Source organism: Garra rufa, chromosome 1 (genome assembly GCF_049309525.1).
Source record: "Garra rufa chromosome 1, GarRuf1.0, whole genome shotgun sequence".
In the NCBI taxonomy this organism is placed as follows: domain Eukaryota; kingdom Metazoa; phylum Chordata; class Actinopteri; order Cypriniformes; family Cyprinidae; genus Garra; species Garra rufa.
In genome coordinates, this window is record NC_133361.1 from 3500403 (window position 1) to 3516022 (window position 15620).

Genomic DNA, 15620 nt, shown 5'->3' on the forward strand with positions numbered 1-15620 from the left:
ATCTGGAGGTGCCCCAAGCAAGGTGACAAAGTTCACGGCATGTTCCCTTAGCCAGTTGATGTCCACAGTAGTGGTCCAGGAGCGACACCTCTGGCTGACTCTGGCCCAGATGGCAGACGTCGAGAAAGCGTGCCTCCAATGTCGCAGAGCGGCCTATTTGGTGACACTGTCAAGGACTTTGCCCAGCAGTTCTCGGCAGTTCAGAAGCAGACGGAGGCGATTAAACACATCTTGCACCGCCGCAAAGCTACCATCCTGCTTCCGGGGCCTCAACATCTGCCTTCTCTTCGCTGAGGGAGCCCCCCTGCAGCCTCCAGAAAACCAGCTCAGTCCCCTGCCGAGGCCGACGATGCCAGACTGGCAGCTCGATATCACCCGCGTCTCAGGAACCGGCCAGAAACACCCGCAGAAGAGCTGCGAAGCATCCCTTATGCGGGCAACTCTTTGGGGGACAACAACACCTACGTCCCCACTCCCGGTGGAGGGCCGGGAGCTGCTGTGTACTCAAATGCCGTCGACCTACGGGTCGGCTGTACCCACAATTTTACAGAAAGAGCCAATTTCCTCACCTCTAGGGTCTCGGCCCCGAGCTCCCTTCTCGAGCAACGCCCTGAAAGTTCCTCGGAATTGGACTCGGAGCCTGATATCGCCAGTGCAGGAACCAGGGAAGAAGGTTAGCGCTGCTCAGTGCATTCAGACTTTTTTCCAGGACGTTTATCCCCTTCCCCAAAGGCTGCCCCACCGCAGTCACGTCACTCAACACTCCCCTGATTCCCCTGGCGACTCGGCTGGGAGACTGGCTTCAGCTCCCCTGATTCCCCTCGCAGTGGTTTATACGGACTGTACGTCTCAGTGCGCCAGGCGTCCGCCCAGGTACAGAGGCATTCTATTCACTACTGTCCACTCAGACACAATCGCAATCGAGCCTGTCCCTCCAGCCAAAATGAAGTCAGGGTTCTAGATTCCCATCCTGGATCTTCGAGCCCTGAATCGGTCCCTTCTCAGGCCGCCGTTCAAGATGCTCGCGACGAAGCGCATTCTAACATGCCTGTCGCCAGGATTGGTTTGCAGCCATCGACCTGAAGGAAGCGTACTGTCACGTCTCGATCCTACTTTGACACAGACCCTTCCTACGGTTTGCTTTTGAGGGTTGAGTGTATCACTACAAAGAGCTACCATTTGGCCTGTCCCTCTCTTCCCGTGTCTTCATGAAAGTCATGGAGGCTGCCCTCTCCCCCATCTGGCAGAAGGTCATTCGCATCCTCAACCGTCTCGATGACTGGCTTCTCATGGCTCACTCGTGAGATTTGTTGTGCGAACACTGGGACCTGGTGCTCCAGCACCTCAGCCATCTGGGCCTTTAGGTCAACCGAGAGAAGAGCAAACTCTTCCCAGTACAGAGGATCTCTTTTCTTGGTATGGCGGTGGACTCGGTCAATATGACAGCCCGCCTCTGCAACGAGCGTGCGCAGTCAGTGCTGAAGTGTCTGGCGTCATTCAAACACAAGACTCCTGGGGCATATGGTAGCTGCAGCCGCAGTGACGCCGCTGGGCTTGTTTTATATGAGACCACTTCAGCGCTGGTTACACGAATGAGTCCAGAGATGGGCATGGCACCATGGCACACTCCGGATTGGCGTTTCCCCACAGTGTCGCCGCCTGTTCAGCCCGTGGTCAGATCCAGTCTTTTTTCAGGCCGGAGTCCCTCTGGGGCAGGTCTCCAGGCATCTTGTGGTTTACACGGATGCCTCCACCATGGGTTAGGGTGCTGTATGCAATGTGCAAGCAGCCTTGGGCTCCTGGACAGGACCCCGACTCCAATGGCATATCAATAGCCTAGAGTTGTTGCTGTACGATGCTGCGCCACAAGCATGTGCTTGTTCCCACCGACAGCACTGCGACCGTAGCCTATATCAACCACTAAGTTGGTCTTCGCTCCTGTCGCATGTCACAACTCGTCTGCCATCTGGTCCTGTGGAGACAGATGTGGCTGAAATTGCTACGTGGCATTCACATTCCAGGAGAACTCAAACATGCAGCCGACTCGAGCCCCAGGTAGTCCAGCTGATTTAGAGCTGATTTGGAGCGAAGCAGGTACACACTGGCACACAGCAGGCCTCCGGGGCCCAAGTACGCCTTTCCCCCAGTGAGCCTCCTTGCACAGACACTGTGCAAGATCAGGGAGGATGAGGAGAAGGTTCTGCTGGTTGCGCCATATTGGCCCCTCCGGAGCTGGTTTCCAGACCTCATTTCCCTCGCGGCAGCCCTTCCCTGGAAAATCCCCTTGAGGAAAGACCTTCTTTCTCAGGGGATGGGCACAATTTGGCCCCCGCGCTCCGACCTATGGAACCTGAACGTCTGGCTCCTGGACGGGATGCGTCAGACCTCTCCAGCCTTCTACAGGCCGTGATAGAGACTATCACTCAGTCCAGAGCTCCCTCTACAAGGCAGGCTTATGCACTGAGGTGGGGTCTGTTTGCCAACTGGTGCTCCTCTCACGGAGAGGACCCACAGAGATGTCCGACTGCAGTAGTGCTTTCCTTCCTGCAGGAGAAGTTAGAGCGGAGGCTGTCCCCTTCGACTCTCAAAGTCAACGTCCTCCAGGGCCTGCGGGAGGCCCTATTCGAGCCACTGGCATCGAGGCAGATCCAGCCTTTGCCCTGTTGTGTCCAGTCCGCGCCTTACGTATATATTCGTGGACCGCACTTGGCACTTCAGACGCACCGAGCAGTTCTTTGTCTGCTTTGGAGGTCAACAGAAAGGTAATGCTGTCTCCAAACAGAGGTTGGCCCATTGGGTGGTAGATGCCATCTCCCTGTCATCCCAAAATCAGGGAGAGCCATGCCCCTTAGGTGTTCCTGCCCACTCCACACGCAGTGTTGCCTCATCCTATGCGTTGGCTTATGGCGCCTCACTAGCAGATATTTGCAGAGCTGCGGGCTGGGCGAGACTTAACACCTTCGCTAGGTTCTACAACTTTGGCGTACAGGCCATGTCCTCCAGTGTCTTAACATAGTCATCAGGTGAGCGGGAGAATGGCTGGTGTCGACTTGCTGTGCCATTCCTACGGGATCCGTGCGCTATATCCTTCAGTTGTTCCCTCCGGTGAACCATAGGTCCATCATGCCCTGCAGTCAGTTGTTCCTGACTGTGCTACTGCTGGGTCTCCTTCGCCCTGCAGGTTATGGCAACATGTCTCAGTATTTTTCCACCGTCAGCCAGAAGGCCGCTGTTTCCTTCATATATCCCTAAAAGTTTATGGACATATTGAATTACTTTCATTCCACATGTAGAAATCTCATGTGCTCTGCCCCCTAACCCCTGCTTCAGTAACAACTGGCATCCCTGTGGGGCCCCCTCTTTCGGCCCTCAGTACGTTGGGAAGGTGAAGTTCATATCCATCTCCTGACACGTCCGCTTATCAGCACATGGGTTTGTGTGTAACGTGGCGTCAGGGTCATGGCCTGTTCCATGGCTCTGTTCCCATATGTAACGTCGCACTGAAACCACTGAAGGGAAACGTCTAGGTTACGTAGGTAACCCTCGTTCCCTGATGGAGGGAATGGAGACGTTACATCCCCTGCCACGACCCTACGTCACGCTGACACCGGGCTACGGCTCGGCTCCTGAATGAGTGGCTGCATGCCGCCATCTTATATACACGTATGTACGGGAGAGTGGCCTGGCATGCAAATATCACTCGCCAATTTTCATTGGCCTTTTGAATAAGGCTCAGAGATGATTGGTCTCTCAGGCGAGTTCCCATATGTAATGTCTCCGTTCCATAATTTACGTCTGATATGGGTTTCAGAAGTGTGTGTGGCAAAATGGCTCGATAGCGCCACCTTTACTCATTCAGCGGTGTGCACTTTCCGCTGTGATTCACGTACATGCATGAAAATCAGTACACCCATGTAACACACCAATACTTACAAAAAAGCCTCTTGGAGCAAAATCCGAAAATAGGCATAGCGCCACCAGCTGGCAGCAGGAAGTTTGCCACATTTAAATGACTTTGACATATTTCTCCTATATTTACTGTATTAAAAGCACACCGACCACCGTTCACTGTTTTCCTAAAGCCATTGGCGGGTGGTGAGCCTGGGTGCGAGGGCCCTTTCATCGCTGCTTGCAGCTTTAATTAGGGCACAAGCCCAAAGGGGCGAAGTGCCCTATTGTTTTCCTTAGGATTATTCTTATTAGGGCCCGAGCCCAAAAGGGCGAAGGCCCTATTGTTGTTCTAAGGATTCTTATATATATATATTTTTTTTTTTCTACCGTTGGGGCACTTTTGGGGGCCTTAACATACTCAAAAACTCTTGAAAATTTGCACACACGTTGGAATCTGCCGTCGTCCGGACGCCACCGAGGCTGGGACCCGGGCGTGGTTCAGGGCCTCTACAGCGCCCCCTGGAACACAGTTTGAAAACTTGATGTACTGCGCACACTTTTGTACTCTATGTCATAGGCTCCACGCAACAGGAAGTGAGATATTTAGGGCTGTTTAAAAAGCGCATGCTCTGGAATTTAACGTACTCCTCCCAGGATTTCCATAGGATTGTCACCAAACTCGGCCAGCATGATCTCAAGACATTGGGGATGCTAAATTGCGAGGGGATTTTTGATATCTCGAACGGTTTGGCCGTGGCAAGGCGACAAAGTTATGGCGAGAAATGAGAAACAGGAAGTGTCTAATAACTGTTGCACACATTGCCTGATTCTGATGAAACTTCACCAGTTTGTTCCTTCTATAATGCCGATTCCATAAATGTGACTATTATGAGTCAAAGTTATAGCGCCACCAACAGGCAGCAGGAAGCGTGTCATTTTCAAAATGCTTTGAAATCAGCCTCTTAATTTTACTTGATTTTCTTTAAACTTCATCAAAATAATGTCAAAACACGGCCGTTAAGAATATGTAAAGGGGTCGATGATAAATCAAATGCTGTTGCAATGGCAACGTGTCAAACTTTAAAATTAGATTCCTGTCTTTTCGAGGCAGATAACATGATTAGAATTTCATGAAACTCAACACATACATCAATATTAATGATAGTTAGACACTGGCAAAAGGTCATAAATGGGCGTGGAGCAGGCACTCTATAGCGCCATCTTTTGACAAAAGTTGGGGGGTTAGTTTTTCCTACAGTCACCAAACTCTGTACATACATTGATCTCATCAATCTGGACAACTTTCTAAATTAAACTCATTAGCTAAGACCAACAGGAAGTCGCCTATTTTGATTTGAATGTGGATTTTTTGAAAAATCAGGCTGTAAACAAATTCACACTCCTAAGAACAACAAGCTTTTCACACCAAACTTTTTTTACATGAAGAGAAGATTCTGAAGATGTTAAATTGCGAGCGGACTTGGGATATCTTGAACGGTGTTGACGTGGTGATTTTTTAAAGATATAGTAAAAAACATAACCCTAATTTTTTATATCTTTAAAGTGCAGCATCCAAACTCTTTAAAACTTTTTTCACACAGAGATCTAATCATTATGAGCAAGTGCTGGTAATATCATAATTATTCAAGCTTCTATGAATTAAAGAAAATTAAAAAAAGAACTCAGTAACCTGCTGTCACTGTGCTGACTGTCTGTGTTGACACTAAGAGTGACTGAAGGGGGAGGGGTGAAAGGGAGAGAGACCAGTGGAACATGCTGTTTTGCTTAAGACCATCTTTGAGGAAGATGCACATTGCTGTAGTTTAATCTACATAAATATGTCTGAACTTTGAGAGTCTGATCTTTGAGAAAATATAAAGGGTCACGAACTCTTTCATTCTTTGTATATTGCAGTTGTTGTTTTTTTATTTATTTTTTATTGAACTGTACCATGAACTTGTCCTATTCAGTCACATAGCAAAAGATTAAGAAAAATACAACTTTTTAGCATGAGCGATTTATCTTCATTGATAGACATTTATTTTCATAATTTAAATTTTAGATTCAATAAAAAAAACACTAACAATTTCAAGACAAACTTTGACAACAAAACAAACTTTGCTGTTATCTGTTCAAAACATCTGAAAATTGTACGATTTTAAGATGAGTTATATTTATATCGCCCCATTACAACACCCAACTTGATTTTTAAAGATGTTTTGAAAGAATGAAGGGTTTATTGAGCACTTTATTGTGTATTGCTGTACACCCACATGAACTGTGTTCATGTTCATGTTAATTCACAGTACATACACTATGCTAAAAGATACTAATTTACCTTTAAACAATATATGAGTACTTTTTTAGGTTAATATTAATTAACATTAATAAATGCTATTTAATTATTGTTCATGTTAACAATGTTAACAAATGAAACTGGATGGTAAAATTGTATATTTAGTGTGTATGTGTCTGTGTGTTGATTTTAAAGTGTAACCCTTTCAATTCTGTAAACTTTAAATCCAAACTGGCTGAGGGTTAATGTGAATGCATGTGCCAACTGGGCACCGTTTTCCTAATTGATTCTTAGTTATGTAGCGCTTAAAAGTGATGTCTTATAACAGGAGTCACCTGCAAAGCAATATCCACACACAAATTGTACAGATAGGTAACGATGACATTGAAGCAGAAGTGGTGGACGTAAAGCAAGCAATAATAACATTTTGTTATCATCATGAATTACATGTTCTTATCATCATCCTCAGAATATTGGGAAAATGTTCCCTATATTGTGAACGACTTTGGGATATCTTGAACGGTGTTGATGAGGTGATTTATGAAAGTAACAATGAAAAAGATGAAGAGTTATTTTCATTTATCTTTAAATTGCATTATTCTAACTCATCAAAACTTTTTACATATAAAGAACAAGAAATTCTTAGGAAATACGTGTAGTTTCAAAATGTTATCATGCTCAGAGGCCCCAAAAACATTAAACGTGTTATATAAATTTGTCAGATTAAAGCTCTAATACCAGGGATGAACACTAGAGGTCCTCATAAGATAAGGAATCGTTTGACCTCTAATGCTATTTAGCTCATTCTCAGTGTATAAGAATGACAATAATCCATAGAATCAGTTGATAAATACTGTACTGTCAGTGTACTTATACATAATTATTTTGTATAGGTGCTTAAAGAGCATTCAAATCTTTTTTTTATCTTTTAAGGAAAAGTTATATGATTTAAATACATATATACACTCTCACTCAAAAAATCTTATAAGTATGACACTATACTGCTCAGTTCACTTAATTAGAATGAGAAACAAATACAAAAAGACCAAAAAAATCAACTAAGTAAATATGTATTTATTTTTAATGTATTTGTTTATAATTATTTCACAGATTCTTATAGATTATTAAAATAATATTTAAAAATGATTGTAGACCATAAAACATGGTAACTATTTAAAATAGGGTCTCTTTTCTTAACAATGGTTAATGAACTAACAAACACGAACAAACATCGAACAATATATTTGTACTCGATTTTCTTCAAACTTCATCAGAATAATGTAAAAAAAAACGGCCGATGTGAGTCTGTAAAGGCGTCCCTGATGCATCAAATGCTGTTGCCATGGCAAATAAATAAAAATAAAAAATAGATTCAAATATTTGTTTCCTGTGTTTTTGAGGCAGATATCGTGCTTAGAATTTCATTTTCATTTTTACATTTTCAATGATTTATTATATATTTAAAGTGCAGCATCCTAACTCTTTGAAACTTTTTTCATACAAATAACTATCCATTCTGATCAAACACAGATCATTTCATAATTATACAAAACTCCACGAATGAAAGAAATTAAAAAAAACATATCTGATCTCACTCTTCTCTGCACTCTATGTGTGTGTTTGTGTGGTAAGTGGTTTAGTGTAAGGAGGGGGGATGGGTGGTAAGAGAAAGAGTCAGAGAAGAGGAGAGACAGTTAGGGTTAGTCCAAAGGGTTACTGTGAATGCATGTGCCAACTGGGCACCGTTTTCCTGATGCTATCGGGGAGGCGACTGCACAGACGGCGAGGGCCCGGTCATCGCTGCTTGCAGCTTTAATTATCATTTATATTCTACCTCTTGGTCGTATTTTTTGTTATTATGGTAATTTTTGTATTGATTAATTTGCTCTTTGTGCTGTAATGTTTTCGCACAAGTGAATTATACCCTCCATCAACGCTGTCTCTCATAGTTTCACTAGTAAACACCAACCTGTTTGTTCTTCAGAGTGTTTGATTCTGCAGGGTTTTGAATCTCTCATCTTCTCTCTGTCCTCTTTAATAAACTCAGATTCGCAGATTTCAGCTCTTCCGGATGATTTGATGGAATATTCCAGCATTTATTGGAGAATTGCTGAATGTGTGATTCTTGAGGAAGGAGCTTCACTAAACAAACTTCTGTGTGGAAAAGACGATTTTTCAAAATCAGCAACAAATCAAAGATGCAGTAAGTGTTGCCTCTTTGTGAACCATTACATTCATAAATTATATTATTATGTAGCAACATCATGATTAAGGGACCGTCTGACAGTTCCACCAATTGCATTAAAGGTAAAATCTGCGTAAGAATTAGCTACAACAATGTAAATATCATTTGAATAAATGATTGTCTATCACGAATATCAAAATGAAAACTCAATTTTTCACGTTATAACAGTGACTATAACACATTTGATCAGCCAAAAATAAATCTCAATAGAGAAATAATGGTATAAAAATGTGCAGCTAAACTTGATATGGGTTCACTGATTCTTGAAAATTTGGCAAAACATGTCCCACCAAGAAAAGTGCTCATTCTGTTGGAAATGAAGAACATTTTCATAAATCAAAAGAATCAAGGTTATAATCAGAGGGTCAGTTGCACATATGTAAGGTTCTTTTATAGTTTTAATTTAATTTTGTATTAATTTAATTATCAAATCTGGCCCATTGCCTACAAAATCACTTGTCCTCAGATAGGAGATAATCATTTCAACTTGATTAAAAAAGCAAAAAGTAATCATTTAATTTAATAATATTTTTACTATATGAAAGAGTCCATTGTACTATGTATCAAAAATTACAAACACTGTGTTTTGAATAATATTTACAATTATTTTTTGGTTGCACAAAATGTGTCCCACATATGCGTCACCACCGTCAGATATTAATAAAAAGCAATAAAATCAGGCAACTACAAGGTCAACTGCATTCCTGAGGACCACATTATCAAATCTTCAGCTCTACTGCATGCTTCAAGGTCAGCCAAGCTCCTGTAAATATGCAATTGTCTCTTAAACTTGTTCATATTTTGGACACTGCTACTGTGGCAACCATAACACGTCAACACTGTCTCTTTTGTATAAATAATATTAGATTTGATTATGACATAAATATATACTTTTTAAAAACAAGTCTGAAGTAGCTAGCAACAGAGTGGAAACAAGATGGCTAATGTGAACAACTAATGCATATCATGGGAAATGAATTTGAAAAATGTTTTATCACAGTGCTCAGAATTGTTATTTGTTGGACCAAATAGTTAAATAAAGTTGTTAAACAAGAAGCCGTTGACTTGAGTGGTATACATTTTGTAATTTTATGTTGTAATGAGGCCACTGTCACCACCGTCAGAGGGAGTTTTAATAATTCTAAATTCTAATTCTAAATATGCATACAATATATTTTGTCAGTGCTGCTGAGTTATTAAAGTAATAGTCTCTTTTAATACAAAAATACGTTTGTTAAATAAAAACATATTTTGTTTGATTTAAGCAAAAAGTAAACGTTGTAAAACGCTAAAAAGTAAAACGCCTATTTTGTGAAAAAAAAAAAAAAAAAAAAAAAAAAAAATGGGGAGGTGACACCAGTACATTGCTGAAAAGCTAAGACCTTGGTCTACAATAATATACATTCAGATGGTGTAATTAAACACTTTTTTTTTTTTTTTTTTTTTTTAAACCTGTTTTATCCAAATTCCCAAGAATCACTGTGTTATTTCCCGCATTCAGTAACAGTTATTCAGCAAACACTCGGTTGAAAACAATGATGGAAATCCGATGAAAACAAGGCAGTGTCTAACTGAGATTTACAGCATAACGGGACTTTACTCGTTTGTGAAACTGTTTGTCTGAAACAACTCCGTATTCAACTCATATTTCATAAACGGATGAAAGTTAGACACAAATGGTCGTTTTTGCCGGATGAACGAAGGTAAAGTCCACTTTCTGAACTGAACAGGCCTACACAAGCAATAAATAAAATGACTACACAGTTATTCATGCGTGAGGCTGGCCTCAAATTCCTGCTACACTACACCTAATCACGCAAAATAACATACGCAGGACGGCAAAAAGCAAATAATAGAGAAGAAAAAGAGGACTCACTCTCACTGGACTACTCTCTCTCACACGCAGCTCCGCTCTCTAACTCGCGCATGCGCACATCGAGTGATCCTCACGAGCGCTGAAGATGAAGAAAGAGTCTCGATCGCCCCCAGGAGGCTGGAATCAGTATAGGTCACAAACCCCACCCTCTCCATCTAATCTAATGGTACGACAGACAAAACCAATTTATTTAAATCTTAACATCAAAATATGTGTTTTGACATTGTATGTAGTTTTTATTGGGTATGTAGATTTCTTAGGTTGAAGCTGAAACTGGTGTATTGGGCTACTGTTAAAAGGGCATTCAGAAATACATCCAGTTAAAAGAGTATTAGAAAACTGCTGGGAACATGAATGTAAATCTGAATAATTTTGGATGGAAAGCAAATAATGAGGCTCATCAAACTGGAATAAGTAAATGTGATGTAGTTATTCCCAATGTCTGTAGTTGATATTCAGGTTCTAGTGAGTTTAAATGATAAAAACAGACAAGAATGTAAAGATACAATAGACGTATATGTCCGTAACTCATATATATGGATCAAAAGATCCTGTAACAGGACACACAGCAGCAGCAGCAATGTATCAACTTCAATTCAATGAGAGTTAAGAGGAAGTGTAGGAAACGACGCAGAAGACGGGGTGAATAAAACACGTCGAGTGTCACTTGGAAAATGTGTTATAATTCTGTGATCCTTGTTTGGAACTATTTTCATTGGTGAATTTGATAATTCCTCCTTATATTGAGCAAATGAAAATTACGCCTAATGGAAATGCGTCAATTGTGTAAAAACTACCATATATCGCAAAAAAAAATTTTACGTTTGCATGAAGTGGTTATTCAGGCAATTCGAAATCTAAATATTTGCAAAATAGCAATGGATTTTTTTTCCCCCTCACATTTACAGGTCATGTCGAATAAGATTTAGGCAAAATCCCACAAAAAATGTGTTGCCATGATTTATCGGTAGAGTAAAAATTACACTTTAGTCACATAACATCAGTTAATGGAAACGCTATCATTTCGCAATACTTAAAAAATGTTAATATTTAATTAAACATTTTGAATATTTACCTCAGTAATAATATATAATATATAAGGTTTCTGTCCAGTGTGGATGCTCATGTGTAGGTTAAGTTGTCCTTTTCTTGCAAAACTCTTCCCGCATTGATCACATAGAGAGTCATTTTGAAACATCAAAAAATCAGACAAATTATATTATGGTTTGAAATGCATTACTTCCTTTACTGAGAGAGTAATATACAGCCTGGAATGCACGCTCCATCATAAACACTAAAAGCTGTCACTTACAAATTTGTATCTCACAAGATTCCGTTAATGATCTCTAGCATTCTCTTATTTAGAATCTGTTATAATATCTTATTTGCATCACATCTACACTTTGTTAAAAATAAATAAACAAATAAAAATGCTGAGCTTGCAGAACTCAGAACTTAAACGTTCAAGGAATTAACAGATATATCTGTGATTGGCTCTATTGTTTAATGCTGCTAATATGTTTATGCAATATCAGAAGGGGCCCCCTGATTTTCCAGGGCCTTAAGTGGCCGCTTACAGTGTTAAAAATGAAGGTGCTTCTTGATATGCCATGAAATAAACTTGTTTTGTCTAAATGGGTTTATGAAGAACCTTCAACATCTGAAGAACCTTTCTGTTTCACAAAAGCTTCTCTGTGGCGAAGGAAGGTTCTTCAGATTATAAAAACGTAAGAAAGAGATGGTTCTTTGTGGAACCAAAAAATGGTTCTTTTATGGCATTGCTGCGAAGAACACTTTAAAGCACCTTTATTTTTAAGTGTACCTGGCTTATTGGTTAAGTTCGCCTTCTTATAGCCTACTCTGTCGCGTTGCATGAATGGATACATACACACAAAATGATGTTGAATTGCCAGTTTTGACAGGGATTCACATAAACGCACCTGGTTATGTCTAAGGTGAGCGTAAACAGCTGGAAGAACATTAGGAATGTATCAGTTCATTGCAATTGTTGATCCGTTTTTAAAGTATAGACAATTTAGTTGCTGTTGTCTGTGGCATTAATGTTAATCAAGCAGCAAAATAAAGAGAAAAGCACTTGCTGCTCTTAACGGAATCACTTTAGTAGCCCTAATTCAGATTAATCTAAATGTATTTATATAAATAAATTGTTTCATTTAATTTTAATATAAAGCCATGTTGCGTCACAGCATTTAAATCTGTGTCTACCATGCTAAAACCTTACTATTTAACCTACTCTATACAATGAGTTTGTTCATTTTAGAGAAATGCTTAATAAATGTATACTCTATAAATACCCTCATTGGATTTTAGCCAACTAAATCTACTGCAGATCTACTCAAACTAGACTAAAGCTAAAGCAGTTCAGATAACTAAAATATAACTTAAACTAAATGTGTTGTGTTTCACAATTATTGTCAAGTGTTCATAAAATGGTTTGCTTGTGGGAAGAAACTGTTCCTGCGTCTGGTCGTTCTGGTGCTCAGTGGTCTGTGTCGTCAAACAGATGGTAACAGCTCAAAGAGGGAGTGTGCTGGATATGAGGGGTCCAGAGTGATTTTGCCAGCCCTTTTGCTCACTCTGGATGAGTATAGTTCTTGGAGAATAGGGAGGGTCGAACCAATGATTTGTCCAGACTATCCGACATAGTCTTCTGAGGTCAGATTTGGTGGCTGAGCTGAACCAGACAGTTAGAGAGCAGAGGACGGATTGAATGATGACGGATTAGTACTGTTTCAACAGTTCCTGTGGCTGGTCGAAATTCCTCAGTTGGTGAAGAAAGTACAGCCTCTGGTGGGCCTTTAATGGTGTCAATGTGAGTGTAAAGTAAAGAAACAAAATGTTCTTGCCACAAATTTCTTCCCGCAGCACGTCACAAAAATAAACCTAAACTCAGCAAATCCTGCCTATTTCACACATACACGAGGAATATATCTAGAAACTGTGAAGTGCATGATTTTAAGTATCCGTGTTTTGCTTATTTGACGTGGGAAGTGATTTATATGAATTTAGTTCCTTTGAAATATTAATCTGAACCAACATTCCTGTTTTACAGCTCAATCTGATCAAACAACAGCAGTGATTCCAGTCCAAACCACAAACTCACCTGGAAATAAAGGTGGTACTGATTAAGTCATGATGATGTTACTGGCGATGCTTTAATACTGACTCAAATAGTCATCAATCCCTGATTTTGACTATCTCTTCTTCACACACAGTGATTTATGCTACCGTTTCTGTTGCTGCATTCGTTGTTTTCCTTCTTGCTGTTTTCTGGCTGATCTGGAGAAAAAGAGCTAGTGAGTTTTCACATTTCCTCATTTCTGACAATTGCGAAAAAAGTTCTCACTTTATTATTTAAAATCTCACTTTATTGAAGAGCAAACAAGAAACGTCTAGTACGTAGCTATGATATTATCAAACGGTAGATATTATCAATTTTTTTTTTTTTCAGGTAATAAAAGAGGAACTGGTGGATCATCAGTGAGTTCAGTAATTCCCATGATTTAGATTTGATTCATTTAAAAAAAAAAAAAAAGCTCAGAAAAGTAAGTTTTAAACGGTTTGTTTTCTGAAGGTCAAAGCTGAGAATGAAGATAAAGTGACGTATGAAACAATCAACATCTCCAAACCTGCTGCTGCAAAAGACAAAGTGAGTCAACTAAACATTCAGCATTCAGTTCACTGTCTGTTCTAGAATGTGATTTACTCAAAGCTGTTGTTATATATATCACAGTCAGAGATATGTGTCTGATCTGTGTATTAAACTTGATTTTTCTGCACGTTTGCATTGATATTTAGGAGCAGACAGATGAAGTGACTTATTGTGAGGTCACTTCTTCCAGCAAAAAGCCAGTAAAATCACTCACTGTGAGTAGAATGAAGCTCATTCCCTTCTTCTTCGTCACTTTCATCAAATTCACAGAAAATCACAGCAGCTTCTCTCATCTATATTCTGCTGAAATGTAGCTCTGCATCTCAATCTCAGATTAATAAAGCTCATGTGATAATAACAAATAATGGAATTGATGGAGGAAATCTGTGCTGTTCTTTCAGGATCATAATGATACGGTGACTTACGCTGCCATCAGATGAACACAGAATGAGAAGCAGAATGGAAATGATGCAGATCACTGCTGATATTCACATCTTTGCTGTTTAGAAAAAGACATTTTTTGTAAAATATTTTAAAGCAAAGTTCTGTAAAAACAGTTCCCATGTCATTTTATGGTTATTAATTGTAAATTATAGGTTCTTTTTCACTTCCAACAACTAATGTAAATACTAAAACTAAAAACAGATAAAAAAAAAGTAATGCATTTTACCGTTAAAACCATGGTCTTTTTTTTTTTTTTTTTTACAACCTACTCTTGCTTTAAGCATGTATATCAGATGTTTTTTTTTTTTTTTTTGTAGAAAAAAGTCGTCAGGTAGACAGTAATCTGAGAATTACTTTAGTGTGTGTTAAATATATATATATATATATATATATATATATATATATATATATTTTTTCATCAAATATACTGTATGTCAATATAAAAGTCAGATTTATTTTCTATATATATATTTTTTAACAATAAAGATCATGAAAGTATCATTGGTTGATGTCATGTTAGATTTTTGGATCAGTTTTGTTCATGATTAAGACTTCGATGGCAGGTGTTTTATAGCAGTAATGCCCCCTGCTGGTCTACACAAGCAATACAGCAAGTTTATCCAGAAGAGACTGAGTGAAGATCCAACACCATAGTGTTCATAAAAAGGTCCAAGGGAAGCTCAGTCCATAAACAGTTCAGTTAAATGTATTCAGCATATCCTGTAGCTGAAGTGGCAGACTATGTAGTGTTATCTATTCGTGCATGTGATCATTTCACAGCAGGCACTTTTAGTGTTTGGATCTTTGTGTTTGCACACGTGATTGTTGTTACTCACAATGACATGTCCTAATCGTGTTTTCGCCCCAAAATCATAAAAAGTAGTGAGAAAATATATCTTGCATTAGAAAATAAAGCTTAAGATGTTTATTTTTCATTATGTTCTTTAATTCTCTGAAAATCTATTTAATGTAATTAGCAATAAATGACGGTGTGTTTCAAGATCTCCAGAGGGATTTTTACACAAGTGTTCAGATGAAGATCGGCCACCGTTGAAGAGATTTGTCTCTTTCTGTTTGACGTGTCTGTATTTTACTCACAGATGGAGAAACAATAACTGGTTTGTGCTGTTTGCGTCTCCAAACACTGACAATCAGCATGATAAGAAGACATGTTTTTATCACTGGAACTTAGCAT

At 39.7% G+C, this 15620-nt stretch overlaps 3 protein-coding genes and 1 long non-coding RNA gene across 5 annotated transcripts in view; 2 read left to right on the forward strand and 2 right to left on the reverse strand.

The window, feature by feature from the left end:
* The window catches only part of LOC141326852 (uncharacterized), a 269935-nt gene that overhangs the window by 78420 nt on the left and 175895 nt on the right, over positions 1-15620 (reverse strand). The gene's annotated exons all lie outside the window — the stretch shown is intronic.
* LOC141341529 (uncharacterized) overlaps positions 1-15620 on the forward strand; it is an 85409-nt gene that overhangs the window by 23058 nt on the left and 46731 nt on the right. The window lies entirely within an intron of this gene.
* The window catches only part of LOC141341545 (uncharacterized), a 28302-nt gene that overhangs the window by 4630 nt on the left and 8052 nt on the right, over positions 1-15620 (reverse strand). The window contains exons 4-5 of the mRNA XM_073846415.1: positions 1177-1358; positions 466-530 (exon numbers count right to left, since the gene is read on the reverse strand). Coding sequence (XP_073702516.1) covers positions 466-530; positions 1177-1358 — 247 coding nt within the window. The remainder of the gene's footprint in view (positions 1-465; positions 531-1176; positions 1359-15620) is intronic.
* On the forward strand, positions 12659-14749 carry LOC141328141 (uncharacterized). The gene is made up of 6 exons (XR_012355163.1): positions 12659-13444; positions 13545-13625; positions 13781-13809; positions 13904-13978; positions 14128-14196; positions 14383-14749. It is a non-coding gene; the product is annotated as an uncharacterized lncRNA (long non-coding RNA).